The 18,269-nt window shown below is 41.7% G+C and overlaps 1 protein-coding gene across 4 annotated transcripts in view; it reads right to left on the bottom strand.

Moving 5' to 3' along the window:
• LOC140198843 (bromodomain and WD repeat-containing protein 1-like) overlaps positions 1–18,269 on the bottom strand; it is a 157,488-nt gene that overhangs the window by 56,945 nt on the left and 82,274 nt on the right. For all 4 annotated transcript variants that reach the window (XM_072259976.1, XM_072259973.1, XM_072259974.1 and 1 more), the window contains 3 exons: positions 17,815–17,998; positions 7,737–7,830; positions 6,208–6,351 (listed from right to left, as the gene is read on the bottom strand). In XM_072259976.1, coding sequence (XP_072116077.1) covers positions 6,208–6,351; positions 7,737–7,830; positions 17,815–17,998 — 422 coding nt within the window. The remainder of the gene's footprint in view (positions 1–6,207; positions 6,352–7,736; positions 7,831–17,814; positions 17,999–18,269) is intronic.

Raw genomic sequence — 18,269 nt, 5'->3', positions numbered from 1 at the left:
GACAATAATATTTCATTATTACCACACTGTTTGACAATGAATTTGAATAAACTTGAATATCATAGATTTTATAACCCATTGGCTTATTATTTATTAATTTTTATCAAATACTACACTCTTGACCAGCAAAAAAACAGGTATTATACAGCATATAAAATAATAAAGATTTTCAATTTTTGGGCCATCAGGATGCTGCCTGACCTGCTGAATTTCTCTAGCATCTTGTGTGTGTTGCTCCAGGTTTCCAGTATCTCCAATCTTACTGTATCAAGGATTTTCACCTATTTGGTTATTAATAGTTATGACTTTGGCCTCAGCATATTGACCAATCGTTTACTCTCATTTCCTTAGAAGTTTTGGAAGATTCAGTGTAACATCTAAAACTTTGACAAACTTCCAAAGATGTGTGGTGGACAGTATATTGACTGACTGCCTCATTGTCTTGGATGGAAACACCAATGTCTTTGAACAGAAAATGTTAGAAAAAGTAGTGGATATAGTCCAGTCTATCATGGGTAAAGCCCTTGGCACCATTGAGCATATCGAGACAGAGCATTGTCACAGGAAATCAGCATCTATCATCAGGAACCCCCAGAACTCTGGTCATGCTCTCTTCACACTGCTGCCATCAGGAAGATAGTACAGGGTGCCTCAGGACTCACACCACCAGGTTCAAGAACTGTTTTCACTCCTCAATCATCAGGCTCTTGAACCGGGGATAACTTCACTCTCCCCAATACTGAACTGATCCCAGAACTGAACCCAGAACCAATGGACTCATTTTCAAGGACACTTCATGTCATGTTCTCAATATTTATTGCTTATTACTATTTATTACCATTATTACTATTTCTTTATTTGTATTTGCACAGTTTGTTGTCTATTGCACACTGGTTGTCCTGCCTCTTAGTGTGGTCTTTATTGATTTTATTATGGTTAATGGATTTATTATGCCCACAAGAAAATAAATCTCAGGCTTGTATATGGTGACATACATGTACTTTGACAATAAATTTACTTTGAACATTGAACTTCATCAATCAGAGGTGGCTAAAGAGATTGTGAGGCATTAGTAATGATCTTTCAAGAATTACTAGATCATGGAATGGTTCTGGAAGACTGGAAAATTGCAAATGTCACTCCACTCTTCAAAAAGGGAGAGAGGCCGAAGGAAGGAACTCACAGGCCAGTTGGTCTTAACTCAGTGGTTGGGAAGATGTTGGAGTCGATTATTAAGGATGTGGTTTGTGATAAAATAGGCTGTAGTCAGCATGGTTTCCTCAAGGGAAAACTGTTGCCTGAAAAATCTGTTGGAACTCTTTGAAGAAATAACAAGCAAAGTAGACAAAGGAGATTCAGTGGATGTGTACTTAGACTTTCAGAAGGCCTTTGACAAGGTGCCAGACATAAGGTTGCTTAACAAGCTCTGAGTTCATGCTATTATAGGAGAGATTCTAGAATGGATAAAGCAGTGGCTGATTGGCAGGAGGCAAAGAGTGGGAATAAAGGGAGCCTTTTCTGGTTGGCTGCAGTGACTAATAGTGTTCCATAGGGGTCTGGATTGGGACTGATTCTTTATACATTATATATCAATGAGTTAGATGATGGAATTGATTGCTTTTTGCAAAGTCAGCAGACAATACAAAGAGAGGTGGAGGGGCAGGAAGTTTTAAGGAAATAAAGGTGCTGCAGAAGGACTTGGACAGATGAGGAGAATGGGCAAAGAAATGGCAGATGGAATACAGTGTCGGGAAGTATATGGTCATGCACTTGAAAGGGTTGACTTTTTTCTAAATGGAACGAAAAAAATAAAGAAAATAAGGCACAAAGGGACGTGGGAGTCCTTGTGTAGGATTCCCTGTGGTGAGGAAGGCAAATGTGTTAGAATTCACTTCAAGAGAACTAGAAGATAAAAGCATGGAGGTAATGTTGAAACTTTATAAAGCACTGTTGAGGCCACACTTGAAAGTACCGAGAGCAGTTTTGGGCCCCTTACTTTAAAAAAAGATATGCTGAAACTAGAGAGGGTTCACAGAAGGTTCACAAACATGATTTCAGGATTGAATGGTTTGTCATATGAAGAGCATTTGATAACTCCGGGCCTGTATTCACTGGAATTCAGAAGAATGGGGGTGACCTCATTTAAAGCTATCAAATGGAAAAAGGCCTTGATAGAGTGGATGTGGAGAGGATGCTTCCTATGGTGAGAGTGCCCAAGACCAGAGGACAGCTTCAGAATAGAGGGGTTTCCTTTTAGAATTGAGATGAGTAAGCATTTCTTTAGCTAGAGACTGGTGAATCTGTGGAATTCGTTGCCACAGGCAGCTGTGGAGGCAATGGTATATCTAAGGTATGGCAGTTATGGCACGTGCCTTGGGCACCACTTGAAGGGGGACACCACTGAGTAGTTTCTATTAAAGTCAGACAAGCCATCCTCAGATCATGAAAAAAGTATTTTCTTCAGATGTATGACCTGTCTTTGATTATCATGGGTGAGAAACACTAGGATGGCCTTATTTCAGAGCATTGTGTAAGAGGACCATGAAACATTTCTTCACAAAGGAGGAGGAAGTGAAGCTGAAGGACAGAAGAGACGAAAGGTGGAAGCAGAGGAAGCCAAGAAGTCCAGCAAGTTCTTCATGCCATTCTTTGAAAAGCCCGGAACAAGTAGTTCAACACATTCCATGGAGTCACCTGCCTGCACCTGCTACAAGTTTGTTAGAATCCGAAGATGGATCAAGAACAAATGCGTCACAAGCTGAGGAGGAAGTCAAATCAGATAAATCCGAGCATGATGAGATTAAGAGTGAAGCTGCCACAGAGAACGTGGATATGACAGGAGGGGAAGACAATTGTGGTGGTGGCGATGTTGAGTTTATTGACGAGACTTCACCTGACGAGATTGAACCTGACGACACTGAACCTAGTGAACTAGATGGTGTCAAAGAGCCTCGAACAGTACCAGAAGTGACTGAACAGCATGACATTGGAGTTCTGAAGTTCGACAAGGATACTGGAAAAGCAATTCTGCCTGACGCATTGAGAACAGAAATAATAAAGCTGGGTTGGAAGTATTTCCAGAACAGTGAGGGGCCTTTCCTACCAACAAATAACCATTCAATGAGCAAAATTTGGTTCAAGAGGAAATTGGGAAATGGTTGTGGTAAGGAAGTGACTTGCTCATGGCTGGTCTAGCCCCCTTCTAAAAAGTCTGCATTTTGTATCTGTTGTATACTCTATTCCCGGTCAGACCATCAATCCTCACTGGAGCAAGAAAGTGGATTCAACCAGTGGAAAGCACCTGAAAGGATAAGTGTTCATGAAAATGCCAAGAATCATCGGGAATGTTTCACACAGTGGAAAGAAATGGGGAAAAATTTAGCTGGAAACAGAGGAGTTATTGATGCAGTATTTCAGTCACCGATTGAGAAGGAAAAGCAGCAGTGGCAAGATATCTTGATGAGAATCCTTCACTGCATAAAATTCCTTGCAACTCAGTATCTGGCTTTGTGAGGACTCAGGGAGTCACTTTAGCTAGACGATGACTCCAATGCGGGAAATTTCCTTGGCTTACTGAAACTACTGGCCATCTTTGACCCTGTCATAAAAGAACACCTCACTCATTTGGAAAGTCATCCTGGATCCACGTCTTATCTTTCACCGGGTGTCCAGAATGAATTCATCCACATGATGGCATCCACTGTTCGCCAGAGTTTACTGAGAAGCATTCATAAAACGAAGTACTATGGTCTCATGTTCGACTCGAGTCCTGATCAGGCACACCGTGAGCAGATGTCAGAAGTACTGAGGTATGTGGAAGTTGATTTTGAGAGGAAAACAGTTCGTGTTAGAGAGTCCTTCCTTGGTTTTATTCAGATAAGCCAGAAGGATGCTGAGAGCTTGGTTGAAGACATCTTGAAACAGCTAGAGAAGGATGAAATGGAGCTACAAGATTATCGGTCACAGTGCTATGACAACGCTGCTGTGATGGCTGGACACAGAAGTGGTTGGTGTTCATCAAAGAATAAGTGAGAAAAACAACCTGGCGGTGTTTGTGAATTGTGACAATCACTCACTCAACTTGGTGAGTGTACATATGCAGCCAAGCAGGATACAACGATGGTCACTTTTTTTGGAACCATTGAAGCTCCCTATGTTTTTCTCTCATTCGACACAGCGCTGGGGAAAACCCAAAAATGCCGTGCCTGTGGTTGTTGAGTTGGAATCCGAAACCAGGTGGAGTGCAAGGACAGAAGCAGTGAAGTCCGTCAACAAGTACCTTGAGGAGATACTTCAAGTTCTCCAGGACATGATAGACAACGAAAACGAGACCAGTGAAACAAGAAGTGACACAAGGCAGCTGTACAACCACATGTTGAGTTACGATTTTCTGATTTTACTGGGATTTTGGAACAAAGTACTCATTCACATTGACCGCATTCAAAAGAGGCTGCAGGATCCTAGCATGAACTTCCATGATGCTGCCCTGGATTTGAAAGCCCTCAGAGATCATTTTTATGATGAAAGAGAAGTGTTGGCCAGTGAGTCACTCGAAGGAGGAGTCAGTCTCTGTCAAGAATGGAATACTGAAGTTGAAAGACATCAGAGATGAAAGAAGCGAATGGGTGATGAGAACTCAAGAGACGCTGGGTTAACAGCTAAGGAGGAAATGGAAAGAGTCATGAAGGGAATACTCGGCCGTCTTCACAGAGAAATGGATAAAAGCTTTGCTCATTTGCACGACACTGACACCAAGTTTGGGTTCCTTCTTGATGTTGAGGGACTGTGTTACGGCGCCGACAGTAACAACCTAAAGAAGTGGTGCGAAAATTTGGGCGAATTGTACAGCTCTGATGTTGATGAACAGCAGCTATATGAAGAAATTTTGGATTGCAAAATGTTGCTATTGAGGTGGGTCAACATGAAAGTATCAAGACCTGAAGAGCTTCTTGAATTTATTGTTCGGTATGGAGACGAGACCGTCTTCCCCAATCTTCACATTACTATTCAGATAATGCTAACCATCGCAGTTTCTATCGCCAGCTGTGAGAGATCATTCAGCAAGTTAAAACTAATACTTTCGTATTTGAGAGCCTCCATGGTCCGTGATCTTGCTCTGCTGAGTGTAGAAAGAGAAGAAACTGAAAAAACTGACTTTGATCACATCATAGACCAATTTTTATCAGTGAAAGCAAGGAAAGTGCAGTTATAATTTTCATGTAATACCATAATTTGTTAAATAAAAGACTAACGAGCTTGACATGTATTTTTGAGCTGATATTATGGTAAAGTTATCTATAAGATGGGTGTCAGATGTTTGGACAGGGGCGCAATTTCAGTGCTTGCCATAGGCGCTATTCTCCGTAGATATGCTCGTGTGGAGGCTAGGTCTTGAAGTACTTTTAAGGCAGAAATTGACAGATTGTTGACTGATCAGGGCAAGGAAGGGATACCAGGGGCGGGGGGGGGGGGGCAGCGGTGCAGCACACAGGCAGGAGATTGGGACTGAAAAGAAAATTAGATTAGCCATGATGAAATTGCACAGTGGACTCAATGGGCCAAGTATCCTAACTCTGCTCCTGTATCTTCTGGTCTTATGCACACTGCTGCAGGTGAGTTTAAGAAAATGGCATCAAAGTTTAACAATTGTGCCTAACAATTTTAAAATTGCATTCAACATGTCCTGGAACTACATTCCAGATGGGCTAAAGTAATAAAGTCACCTCCAGGGAATTAAAAACTTAACTCTCAAAGTCAGAGCTCCACTTTCAGAGTTGTGCAACAACTATAATCCTACTATACAATTAAAATAATTCCCAGCTAAAATCAAATAAGCAGTTTTAAATGTAGTAGAAATGCATGCACTTGCTTAAGGCAAATACACAATTCTACCCTACCAAAAAACTGTTGACTTAGTATTTCCCAAGCTTTATAAATTTTCAGTATATTTTCCAAACCATCTGGTTTTAAAATGTTGTTTTCTATTCACTACCAAAATTACTGATTTTACATCAGGTTTCTTCTACTGATAAAATGCATTGTTTGAGATGTAACTAATCTCATAATTTCTACTTTACTCTCATTCTCCTATAATCTCTCAGTTGCAAACACAAATCAAAGTTTTCAATTGAGTACTAAATAAAACAGTCACCAAAGCCTAAACTAAATGAAATTGTTACATCTGGGATTACGACTAAGATCACTAACTTCTTCTGTGCTAACTTCTTCTGCTTCCTCTTGGAAAAATTCAGCCAATTCTTCAACAGCAGCTCGAGTTCGATATTTACGCTGCTCACAACGGCGTCCCCTCATTTTTCTTTTTGTACGTTCAAATGAATCCAAGGAATCATTCTAAAATGAATATAAGAAAACTGAATTTTTCATCGCAAAACATTAAGCTGATTATGTAACAATGTAAAGTGACATATCCAGGAAACTAACATTGCAGGGGAGTTATTTCTATGCACAGATAAAAAGAGCAGCTTGTTGAAAACAACAAAAACAGCTGATACATCTGTAAAGAGGCATCATTAGTCACATGCAGTAAAAATATGCCAGAGCCCCTGGTTTACAAGCTGAGCATTCACTCAGTTATGGTATTTTAATACTGAACTGTATAGGAGAGTCTAGTTTTAAAACAGACTTAAAATGAAGATTAGTTTTAAATCTCTTTGATAATTAGAGATTAGCAGCTAAATAAATCAAAAAATTGCAAAAATCTATGTATTTTGTATGCAGAAAGTAATAAATTGACCATTCTCTATTCGGGCTACAGATCTCCATCATTTTTAGCAATGACGGTCTATATTCTAATTTGCAGAACACACAGGTGGCTTCCAAAGGAATCAGTCCTTGGATCTCAATGCTTTAAATTTATTATTCATAAAGGTATTGAAGGTATATTTGCTAAATTTTCTGATGTCTATAATATAACTAGGAAAATAAATTGTGAATAGGACAAGAAGTTGCAAAGGTTTAAGGAGCTGGGCAGAAATTTCACAAATAAAATACAAGGTAGGCAAATGGGAAATTGTTCATTCTGGCAAGAAAAATAAACAAGCATATTATCTAATTGACAAGAGATTGTTCTACTCTTGAAAGATAGATGAGATTTTGGTGCCATACTATAACTTCAAAAAAAAAAAAATCAGAAAATACTGATACAACAACAAATAGGGAAAGTGGGTGTGCTATTGCCGGAAAGACAGAATGCTAACATAGAAAATAAAGTTTGAATTATATACAGCATTAGTGACACCACATCTGGTTTACTGCTTACAGTACCAATCTTTTTCCTTAAGAGATTAAAAGTGGATCAGAGAAGAATTCTCAATTCTGGTATCTGGAATGGCAAATTGATTAAAGATTTTGATTGGTAGATGGAAATGCAGAGTTGGGCATTAATTATATCAGATATTTTATTATTAAATAATGGAGCAAGCTTATAAGCTTGAGTGGGCTATTCGGGCATCGAATTTCCCGTGTTTCAGGAAGTTTTTATATTAAGTCTTACAGCAGTTGTGTAAAATCTTGGGTGAACCTCATCTGGATTATGTATGTCTGAATACTTTAACTGAGGGAAGGTACAGAGATTATTAAGTTAATATTAAGTTGGTTATCTAACTTTATTGTGGAACTGCCTACATCCAATCCTAAATTCACAGATTTAATTCAATACAGAAAATATTTATGGCATTTCTGTTTATGTACAAGAATATTACAGTTAAAGAACTTACCCTTTGTGCAGAATAAATTGATCGTTTTTTCTTCTCTCTGATATATAGGGCAATTTCCTCCTCACTTTTGGCAATCCTAAAATCTTCCTGCAAGCTGAATGCATGCTTTCCATTAATATAGTGAAAATTGGGAAAAGTATCAATTATTATTTTAAACTTGTTAAAGTACAAGTTAGCATACAATCCTCATTGAATGAAGAAGGGCAAAGGGATAAACTAGGAGAGGAATTATCTCAAGTTCAGGCACAAATTACAAATATCAACTTAGAAAAGGGAAGCTGAATCACAGAACAGTATTTTCTTGAAGTGATCTTGGAAATGGAACATGGAGCCACCTGCTCTTTTCTCAAGATTTACCATATTTATGCCCACATATCCGTTGATCAGCGACGACACACTCATCTCAAACTCAGAAACTTGGTGCACATGCAGCATTAAACCTGTACTGATACATTCTGTTTAGAAGAGTCCCAAGCGATTGGGGGTCCTGTTTTCTTTAGCATAATATGTTAAACTGAGGCAGCTGTCAGTCCTCTCAGTTGGATGCAAAAGAAAAATCCTTAGCACTTTTTGTTTCAAGGAGGAGTTAGATCGCATCCTAGTCAGTACTTTAAAAGAATGTGAAAAGCAATTCATCCAAGTCCTTTTTCTGCTTTAATTAGAAACATAAAAAACCTTCAGCACACTACAGGCCCTTCGGCCCACAAAGCTGTGCCAAACATGTCCTTACCTTAGAAATTACCGAGGGTTACCCACAGCCTTCTATTTTTCTGAGCTCCGTGTACCTGTCCAGGAGTCTCTTAAAAGACCCCATCCTATCCCCCTCACCACCGTCACCAGCAGCGCATTCCACACACTCACCGCTCTCTGCGTAAAAAACTTAACCCTAACATCTCCTCTGTACCTACTTCCAAGCACCTTAAAACTGTGCCTTCTTGTGCTAGCCATTACAGTCCTGGGAAAAAGCCTCTGACTATCCACACGATCAAAGCCTCTCATCATCTTATACACCTCTATCAGGTCACCTCTCATCCTCCGCCGCTCCAAGGAGAAAAGGCCGAATTCACTCAATGTACTCTCAAAAGGCATGCTCCCCAATCCAAGCAACATCCTTGTAAATCTCCTCTGCACCCTTTCTATGGTTTCCACATCCTTCCTATAGAGGCAACCAGAACTGAGTACAGTAATCCAAGTAGGGTTTGACCAGGGTCCTTTACAGATACAAAATTACCACTTGGCTCTTAAACTCAATATCACGATTGGTGAAAACCAATGCACCGTATGCCTTCTTAAACACAGAGTCAACCTATGCAGCAGCTTTGAGTGTCCTATGGACCCCAAGATCCCTCTGATCCTCCACACTGCCAAGAGTCTTACTATTAATACCGCATTCTGCCATCATATTTGACCCACCAATCGCCTTTGATCTGGGCCGACATTTACGTGCCCGGGCGGCACCTAATTAATTAGCCTGCTTATTTCTGCTTTTTTTCTTAAAGACATGCTGGGTGCCTCCCGGCTACTGCTGCATTCTTCACAGATTGGTATCTGTCCACAGCCCGGTGGTTGGGATGGTGAGACACTGGAGTGATGTCTGCTTCCATCAGGGCAGGCAGGTCATCTTCTCCTATGACTGTCTGTCTCTATGTCGAAGGTCAAGGTTCGTCGTCTGCTGTGGCTGATGTGGAAGGCTTGCTTGACTGCTTAGCCTTGCGCATTTTTAGATCATACAGCTCTTTGTAAGGACTCAAAGCATCCTGCAAATATGCCCTAAACCGACGTACCCTTTCAAAATTAAAGTCATACTTGATCATTGCAGCGAAAATCTCATGCAGTTGCTTCACGTTCAGTTCCTGGACGACTTCACTTTCTGTCCATTCGCTACTGCATTCAGTTTCGATTGTTATCCTTTCCTCTTCCAATTGCATCAGCTCTTCATCTATCAGTTCTTGGTCATGGGATGCCAAAACCTCTTAAACATCACCGTCAACTTCCACAAGCCAAACTCACTTTGTCCTTACTACGTTCACCACAATCGAAACACTTAATTATGTCTAGTTTTACTCTTAAGTGTAACACCCTTACAAGCTCTTTCAGGCTTTTCCGATACCTTAGAACTCATCTTGCTAATGGATGCTCACAGGCACGTGTTTAATCAATGCCGGCTAGAATGTAGTTCCGAATCCGGGGGAGAGCGGCTGCTCAGGGCGCGCTGCCTTTTAGCGTGCGCTGTTTTTTTCATAACAGTGAAAACACCTTCTGTTAGTGAAAACAGGTAACTAATGTAGGTCTTTCTTAACAGTGAGGTTTCGTAAAGTGAACTTTCAAAAAGCAGGGGACACCTGTACATGACATCTACTGCTCTAAGTACCATATTTTCAGTTACCTACAGTAATGGTACCTTAAAAAAAAAGTATTTCATTGACTGCAACACACATAAAAAATGCTGGTGAACGCAGCAGGCCAGGCAGCATCTATAGGAAGAGGTATAGTCGACGTTTCTGGCCGAGACCCTTCATCAGGACTAACTGAAAGAAGAGATAGTAAGAGATTTGAAAGTGAGAGGGGGAGGGGGAGATCCCAAATGATAGGGGAAGACAGGAGGGGGAGGGATGGAGCCAAGAACTGGATAGTTGATTGGCAAAAGGGATACGAAAGGATCATGGGACGGGAGGCTAGGGAGAAAAAGGGGGAGGGTGGGGAAGCCCAGAGGATGGGCAAGGAGTTATAGTGAGAGGAAGAGGGAGAAAGAGGGAAAAAAAAAGGAAAAGAAAAAAATATAATACTAAATAAATAAGGGATGGGGTACAAAGGGGAAATGGGGCATTAACGAAAGTTAGAGAAGTCAATGTTCATGCCATCTGGTTGGAGGCTACCCAGACGGACTATAAGATGTTGTTCGTCCAACCTGAGTGTGGCTTCATCTTGACAGTAGAGGAGGCCGTGGATAGACATATCAGAATGGGAATGGGACATGGAATTAAAACGCATGGCCACTGGGAGATCCTGCTTTCCCTGGCGGACAGAGCGTAGGTGTTCAGCGAAACTGTCTCCCAGCCTGCGTCGGGTCCCGCCAATATGTAGAAGGCCGCATCGGGAGCACCGGGTGCAGTATATCACTCCAGTCGACTCACAAGTTAAGTGTCACCTCACCTGGAAGGATTGTCTGGGGCCCTGAATGGTGGTGAGGGAGGAAGTGTACGGGCATGTGTAGCACTTATTCTGCTTACAAGGATAAATGCCAGAAGGGAGATCTGTGGGAAGGGATGGGGGGGACAAATAGACAAGGGAGTCGCGTAGGGAGCGATCCCTGCGGAAAGTAGGGGGAGGGGGGAGAGGGAAAGGTGTGCTTGGTTGTGGGATCCCGTTGGAGGTGGCGGAAGTTATGGAGAATTATATGCTGGACCCGGAGGCTGGTGGGGTGGTAGGTGAGGACAAGGGGAACCCTATTCCTAGTGGGGTGGTGGGAGGATGAGTTGAAAGCAGATGTACATGAAATGGGAGAGATAAGTTTGAGAGCTGAGTTGATGGTGGAGGAAGGGAAGTCCTTCTCCTTTGTCCTGGAATGAAAAGCCTCATCCTGACAGAAGATGCGGCAGAGACAGAGGAATTGCGAGAAAGGGATGGCATTTTTGCAAGAGACAGGGTGGGAAGAGGAATAGTCCAGGTAGCTGTGAGAGTCCACAGGCTTATAGTAGACTGTACCTTTCCTATAGATGCTGCCTGGCCTGCTGCGTTCACCAGCATTTTTTATGTGTGTTGCTCGAATTTCCAGCATCTGCAGATTTCCTCGTGTTTGTGTTTCATTGATTGCAAAACTTTTCAGGACACTTGATACAAAAGTCTTTCACTTTGTTCTTATTCTCATTCTACTCTGAACAGCAGAAGACAGATGACAAACCCAATTTCAAAATTCCATCTACTGGCCGGACTGTGCCAACAATGGGGAGAAAATTGCAAATGAAAAATCTGACAACGTGCCAGAGGCCGCATCAGGATTATGATTGAAAATTAATCCCAGCCAATGTAGAGTACTCTACCATCCATGCAGAGTCTTGTTGCAGAATGCTAATTATATAATGCCATGCCTAGTAGTCAGCACTAATTATTCTGTTCATTGGAAGAGTTCTTTAGTGATCCAAGCAACTATCACCTCTGGTAGATTATGGCTAAAGTAATTGTTGACTGTTAATCAATAAAACTGGCCCAGTAAACAGTCCTTCTTGCCCATGTGGGAATCAGAATGAGGTTTATTATCACTGACATACAGCATGAGCTTTGTTATGTGGCACTAATAGGGTACAAGACATGGGAAAATTATGTTGGAATAAAAAATAAAACAAATGGTCCTAAAGAGGAGTAGTGAGGTAGTGTTCATGGATGTTTCAGGAATGTAATGGTGGCTGCGAAAAGTCTGTTCCTAAAACTTTCAGTGCATCTCTTCGGGCTCCTGTAGCTCCTTCCTGATGGTAGTAATAAGTACACAAGAAAAGAAAATAGGAGCAGGAGTAGGCATTCTGGCCATTGAGCCTGCTCTACCATTCAATAATACCGTGGCTGATATGGCCATGGACTCATCTCCATCTACCTGCCTTTTCCCTATAACCCTCAATTCCCGAGCTGTACAATAATCTATCCAACCTTGTCTTAAAATATATTTACTGATGTGACCTCCACTGCTTTATTGGGCAGGGAATTCCACAGATTCACCACTCTCTGGGAAAAGCAGTTCCTCCTCATCTCTGCCCTAAATCTACTCTCCTGCATCTTGAGGCTACGTCCCCTAGTTCCAGTTTCGCCTACCAGTGGAAACAACTTTCCTGACTATCTTATCTATCCCTTTCATAATTTTATGTTTCTATCAGATCTCCTCTCATCCTTCTGAATTACAGCAAGTACAGTCCCAGGCGATTCAATCGCTCCTCATGGTCCAACCCCTCCTCTCTGGAATCAAACTGGTAAACCTCCTGTGCACCACCTCCAAAGCCAGTGTACCTTCCTCAAGTCAGGAGGCCAGAACTGCACACAGTACTCCAGATGCGACCTCACCAGAACCTGATATACAGTTGCAGGTCAATCTCCCTGCTCTTAAATGTAATCCCTCTAACAATGAAAAGCAACATTCCATTTGTCTTCTTGATAGCCTACTGCACCTGCAAACCAACCTTTTGCGATTCATGCACAAGCACTCTTAAGTCCTTCTGAACAGCAGCCTGCTGCAATCGTTTACCAATAATCTGATCTTCCATTTTTCCTTCTAAAGTGGATAACCTCACACTTACCAACATAGTACTCAATCTTCCAGACACTTACCCACTCACTTAACCCATCTATAATCTCTCTGTAGACTCTCCGCACAATTTGCTTTTCCACTCAATTTACTGCCATCAGAAAACTTAGATACACTACACTCTGTCCCCTCTTCCAGATCTTTAATGTATACTGTTAATGAGAAGAGGGTCGTAACGTCCCAGATAGTGAGAGTCCTTAATGGTGAATGCTTCCTTCTTGAGATTGCCTTTTGAAGATGTCCTTGATGGTGGGGAGACTTGTGCCCACGTTGGAGCTGGCTGAGACTAAACCCTGTGCACTGCAGCCCCCAAACCAGGTCGTGATGCAATTGGTCAGAATGTTCTCCACGACATATCTGCAGAAATTTGCTGGATTCTTACAAAATCTCCTCAAGTTCCAAAGTAGTATCGCTCCTGGCAGGACTGTTATGACTGTTTCACATATCAACCTGTCACGTTAACTACTGTACATTTTTTCTTTCTTCTTAGATGGTAATTTACTTCTAGAATTTCTAGAGGTTTTTTTTTGTTTTCCATACCACATTTTACTTGCTGACAGCAAATGTAAAACTACAATCCAAGTGCCATGAAGGGTGTGAAGTTACCATAACTAGAGAGAAGGCTCTTGGAAAAATGAAAGGTCTGAAAGTCACCTGGACCAGATGGTATACACCCCAAAGTTCTGAAAGAGGAGACTGAGGAGATCATGGAGGCATTAGCAATGATCTTTCAAGAATCAATATTCTGGAAGACTGGAAAATTGCAAATGTCACTCCACCCTTCAAGAAGGGAGCGAAACAGAAGAAAGGAAATTACAGGCTAGTTTGTCTGACCTTAGTGGTTGGGAAGATGTTGGAGTCAATTATTAATGATGAAGTAACTTGGAGGCACATGATAAAATAAACTATAGTCAGCATGGTTTCCTTAAGAGAAAATCTTGCCCTACAAATTTGTTGGAATGCTTTGAAGAAGTTACAATCAGGACAGACAAAGGAGAATCAGTTGTTGTTGTCTTCTTGGATTTTCAGAAGGCTTTTGACAAGGTGCCACACGAGGCTGCTTAACAAACTATGAGCCCATGGTATTACAGGAGAGACCCCAGCATCGATAAAGCAGTCCCTGAATGGCAGGGGGCAAAGAGTGGGAATAAAGGCAGCCTTTTCTGGTTGGATGCCAGTGACTAGTGGTGTTCCACAGCGTTAGGACCAATTTTTTTTGTTATATGTCAATGATTTGGATGAATGAATTGATGGCTTTTTTTGCAAATTTATAGACAATATGATGATAGGTGGAGGAGCAGGTAGCTTTGAGGAAGTAGAGAGACTATAGAAGGGCTTAGGTTAAGAGAATCGGCAAAGAAATGGCAGATGAAATACAGTGCCCGGAAGTGTATGGTCATGCACTTTAGTAGAAGACATGAAAGGGTTGACTATTTTCTAAATGGAGAGAAAATACAAAAAACCCGAGGCACAGAGGGACTTGGGAGTCCTTGTAAAAGACTCACTAAAAGTTAATTTTTAGACCAAGACGGTGGTGAGGAAGGAAAATGCAATGTTAGCATTCATTTCAAGTGGATTAGAATATAAAGGCAAGGATGTAATGTTGACACTTAATTTAGCACTGCTGAGGCTTCACTTGGAGAATTGTGAGCAGTTTTGGGCTCCTTATCTTAAAAAGGATGTGCTGAAACTGGAGAGGGTTCAAAGGAGGTTCGTGAAAATGAACGGCGTGTCATATGAAGATCAAATGGTGAAAGGCCTTGATAGAGTGAACGTGGAGAGGATGTTTCCTATTTTGGGAGAATCTAAAACCAGAGGACACAGTGTCAGAATAGAGGGGTTTCCTTTCAGAATGGAGATGAAAAGGAATTTCTTTGCCACAGGCAGCTAGCTGTGGAGGCCAAGTCTTTATGTATATTTAAGGCAGATGTTGATAAATCCTTGATTGGTTAGGGCATGAAGGGATATGGAGAGAAGTAAGGAGAGGTAGCAATGGGGGACAACAAAGGCAGGAGATTGGGGCTGACAGGAAAATTAGATCAGCCATGACGAAATGGTGGAGCAGACTCGATGGGCCAAATAGCCAAATTCTGCTCCTCTATCTTACAGTCTTATGGAAGAGGCAGGTGAGAAGAGGTGAAAGGTCAGAGTGGGGAACAGAGAAAGGGATGGGACCGAATTTTGTTCACTGAAAGGAAAATCAACAGTCATACCATCAGATGGAGGGTACCCAGACAGAATACAAGGTGTTGGTTCCTAAAACCTGAGATGGGGCTCATCTTGGCACAAGAAGTGGTTAACAAGTCGAAACAGAATGGGAATTGGAATTAAAATGTTTGGCCACCGGTTAGTGCTGCTTGTGGCAGATTATGTGAAGGTACCCCAATTTATGAAAGGTCTCACCAATGTAGAGGAGGCTGCATCGGAAGCCCCAGCAGATTCCCAGGTAGAGCAGTGCCTCACCTGGAAGGACAGCTTGGGACCTTGAATGGAATTGAGAGAGGTGTATGGGCAGATTATGCCATATGCAGAGGCAAATGCCAGGAGGGAGATTAGTGAAGGGGGACAGAGGGACGAATAGACAAGAGAATCGCAAAGGGAGCGATCCCAACAGAAAGTGGAGGGGTTGATGGGGGGGGGGGGGGGTAAAGATATGTTTAGTGGTAGGGTCCCTTTGGAGATGATGGAAGTTGTGGAGGATAATGTATTAGATAAGGTTGATGAGATGGTAGGCAAGGACAAAAAAGACCGCAAGAGGGACTTCATAAATTTGGAGACCACTTCATTGAGCACCTTTGCACCATCTGCCACAAGCAGGACTTCCTGGTGGTCAAACATTTTAATTATGATTCCCATTCTCATTCATACATGTTGATACATGACTTCCTGTTGTGCTTCCTCTTGCTGCTCTCAGGGTTGAACAGTAACACCTTATATTCCATCTGGGTACTCTCCAACCTGATGGTATGACTACTGATTTCTCCTGCCAGTGAGCAAAATTTCCTCCCCTTTCCACCCACTTCAAATATTTTCCACTCTGACTTTTGCTTCTTCTCACCTGCCTATTACTTCCCCATAGGTTCCCTCCTCCTCCTCCTATTAACCACTCTCCTCTCCTATCAGATCATTTCTTTTATAGCCCTTAACCTTTCCCACATACCTAGCTTCAGCTATCACCTTCTAGCGAGCCTCTTTCCCTTCCTCCCACCTTTTAATTCAGGCATCTCCCTCCTTCCTTCTCAGTCCTGAAGAAGGGTATTGGCCTGAAACTTTGACTGTTCCCTCTTTTCCACAGATGCAGCCTGACCTGCTGAGTTCCTCCAGTATTTTGTATGTGTTGCTTTGGATCTGCTCCAATTTGTCTACTGTCACAACAGGTCCACAGCAGATGCCACTTCACTGGCTCTTCATTCAGCCCTGCAACATCTGGATAGCGAAGAAGCATACATCAGGATGCTCTTAATCGATACCAGCTCAACATTCAATAAGCTTCAAATCCTTGGGCTCAATACCTCCGTGTGCAACTGGATTCTTAAATTCCTTTCTTGCAGACCCCAGTCAGTTCCGATTGCAAAAACATCTCCTTTACAATCTCGACCAGCACAGGTGCACACTAGGCTGAGTATTTAGTACACTGCTCTTCTCACTTTATAATTATGATTAAAGGTAAGCACAGCTTCAATGCTGTATTTAAGTTTGCTGTCACTGGCAAAATCAAAGGTGGTGATGAATCAGTATATAGGAGGTGCCACAACAACAACCTCTTGCTGCAATGTCAGCAAGACCAAGAAGCTTATTATTAACTTCAAGAGGAAGAAGCTGGAAGTCCATGAGCCAGTCCTCATTGGGGATCAAAGGTAGAGGGTCAGCAACTTTAAATTCTTTGCTGTTATAATTTCAGAGGACCTATCCTAAGCTCAGCATGAAACGGCATTAAGAAGAAAGCACAGCAGTGCCTCTACTTACTTAGTATTTTGTGAAGATTTGGTATGACATCTAATACTTTGACAAACTTCTATAGATGTGTGATGGAGAGTATATTGACTGGTTGCATCACTGGTATGGAAACATCAATGCCCTTGAACAGAAAATCCTACAAGTAGTGGCCAAGGCCCAGGCCATCATCGGTAATGCCCTCCCACCATTGAGCATATCCACATGGATCGCTATTGCAGGAAAGAAGCATCCATCGAGGATCTCCACCACCCAGGCCTTGCTCTCTTTTTGCTGTAGCCAACAGGAAAGTGATACAGGAACCTCAGGACCCACACCATCAGATTCAGCAACAGTTATTACCTCTCAACAATCAGGGTCTTGAACCAAAGGGGATAACTTCACTTGCCCCAACACTGAACTGTTCCCTCATCCAATGGACTCCCTTTCAAGAACTCTTCATCTCATGGTCTCAATGCTTATTGCTTATTTATTATTTTCTCTTTAGTATTTACACAGTTCATTGTGTTTTGCACAATGGTTGTTAGTCCACCCTGCTGGGTGCTGTCTTTTATTGGTTCTATTGTGTTTCTTGGATTTACTGTGGATACCCGCAAGAAAATGAATCACAGGGTTGTATACCGCGACATACATGTACTTTGATAATAAATTTACTTTGAACTCTGAAATAAGTATTCAAGCTGAAAAATATTTGATATGAATGACAACTGTCTTTAGCTCCCATTTCTTACGTCTGTGGTCGAATTTTACTGTAGGAGGGCCTGAAGGAAAAAAATTCATTATACGAAGTAAACCAATAAATCTCAGAGCAACCAATTTTAGATACTTTCATACCTGTTCACACTTGGTGGTATTTCTGGTACCACCACTCTTCGTTTCCAGGCCATTATGTCCCTTTCTGTTGCTATTTGGCTACGAGGAGCATTATGATGCATCTGACGAACACCCTCAATCTGCCCACTTCGACGCAATCCCACATTTGGTGGTGACAAAACATCAGAGCTTGGGTTCCTTATAGCTTGATAAACAAAATGAACAAAGAAACAAATAAAGACTTCAAGCATGGTTATCAAATTATCATTTAACCTGGAAAATATAAACATTTAGTAATGCAGGTAATAGAAAATGCATTAAATACATAGTAGAACCTGTTATTTGCCAGCCCCAAATTCAATATTAATCTCCATAATTAAGTAAGCATTTCAAGTAAACATTTGTCTCCATTATTTTAAAATGGGAGACAGAGTTCAAATGAAACAATGGGTTAAAGAGCTTTTTTTTAACAAGAT

The sequence above is a fragment of the Mobula birostris genome, chromosome 6 (genome assembly GCF_030028105.1).
Source record: "Mobula birostris isolate sMobBir1 chromosome 6, sMobBir1.hap1, whole genome shotgun sequence".
NCBI classification, from domain to species: Eukaryota; Metazoa; Chordata; class Chondrichthyes; order Myliobatiformes; family Myliobatidae; genus Mobula; species Mobula birostris.
Note: the sequence above shows the minus strand (reverse complement) of the source record. Positions and strands in the feature narration are given on the sequence as shown.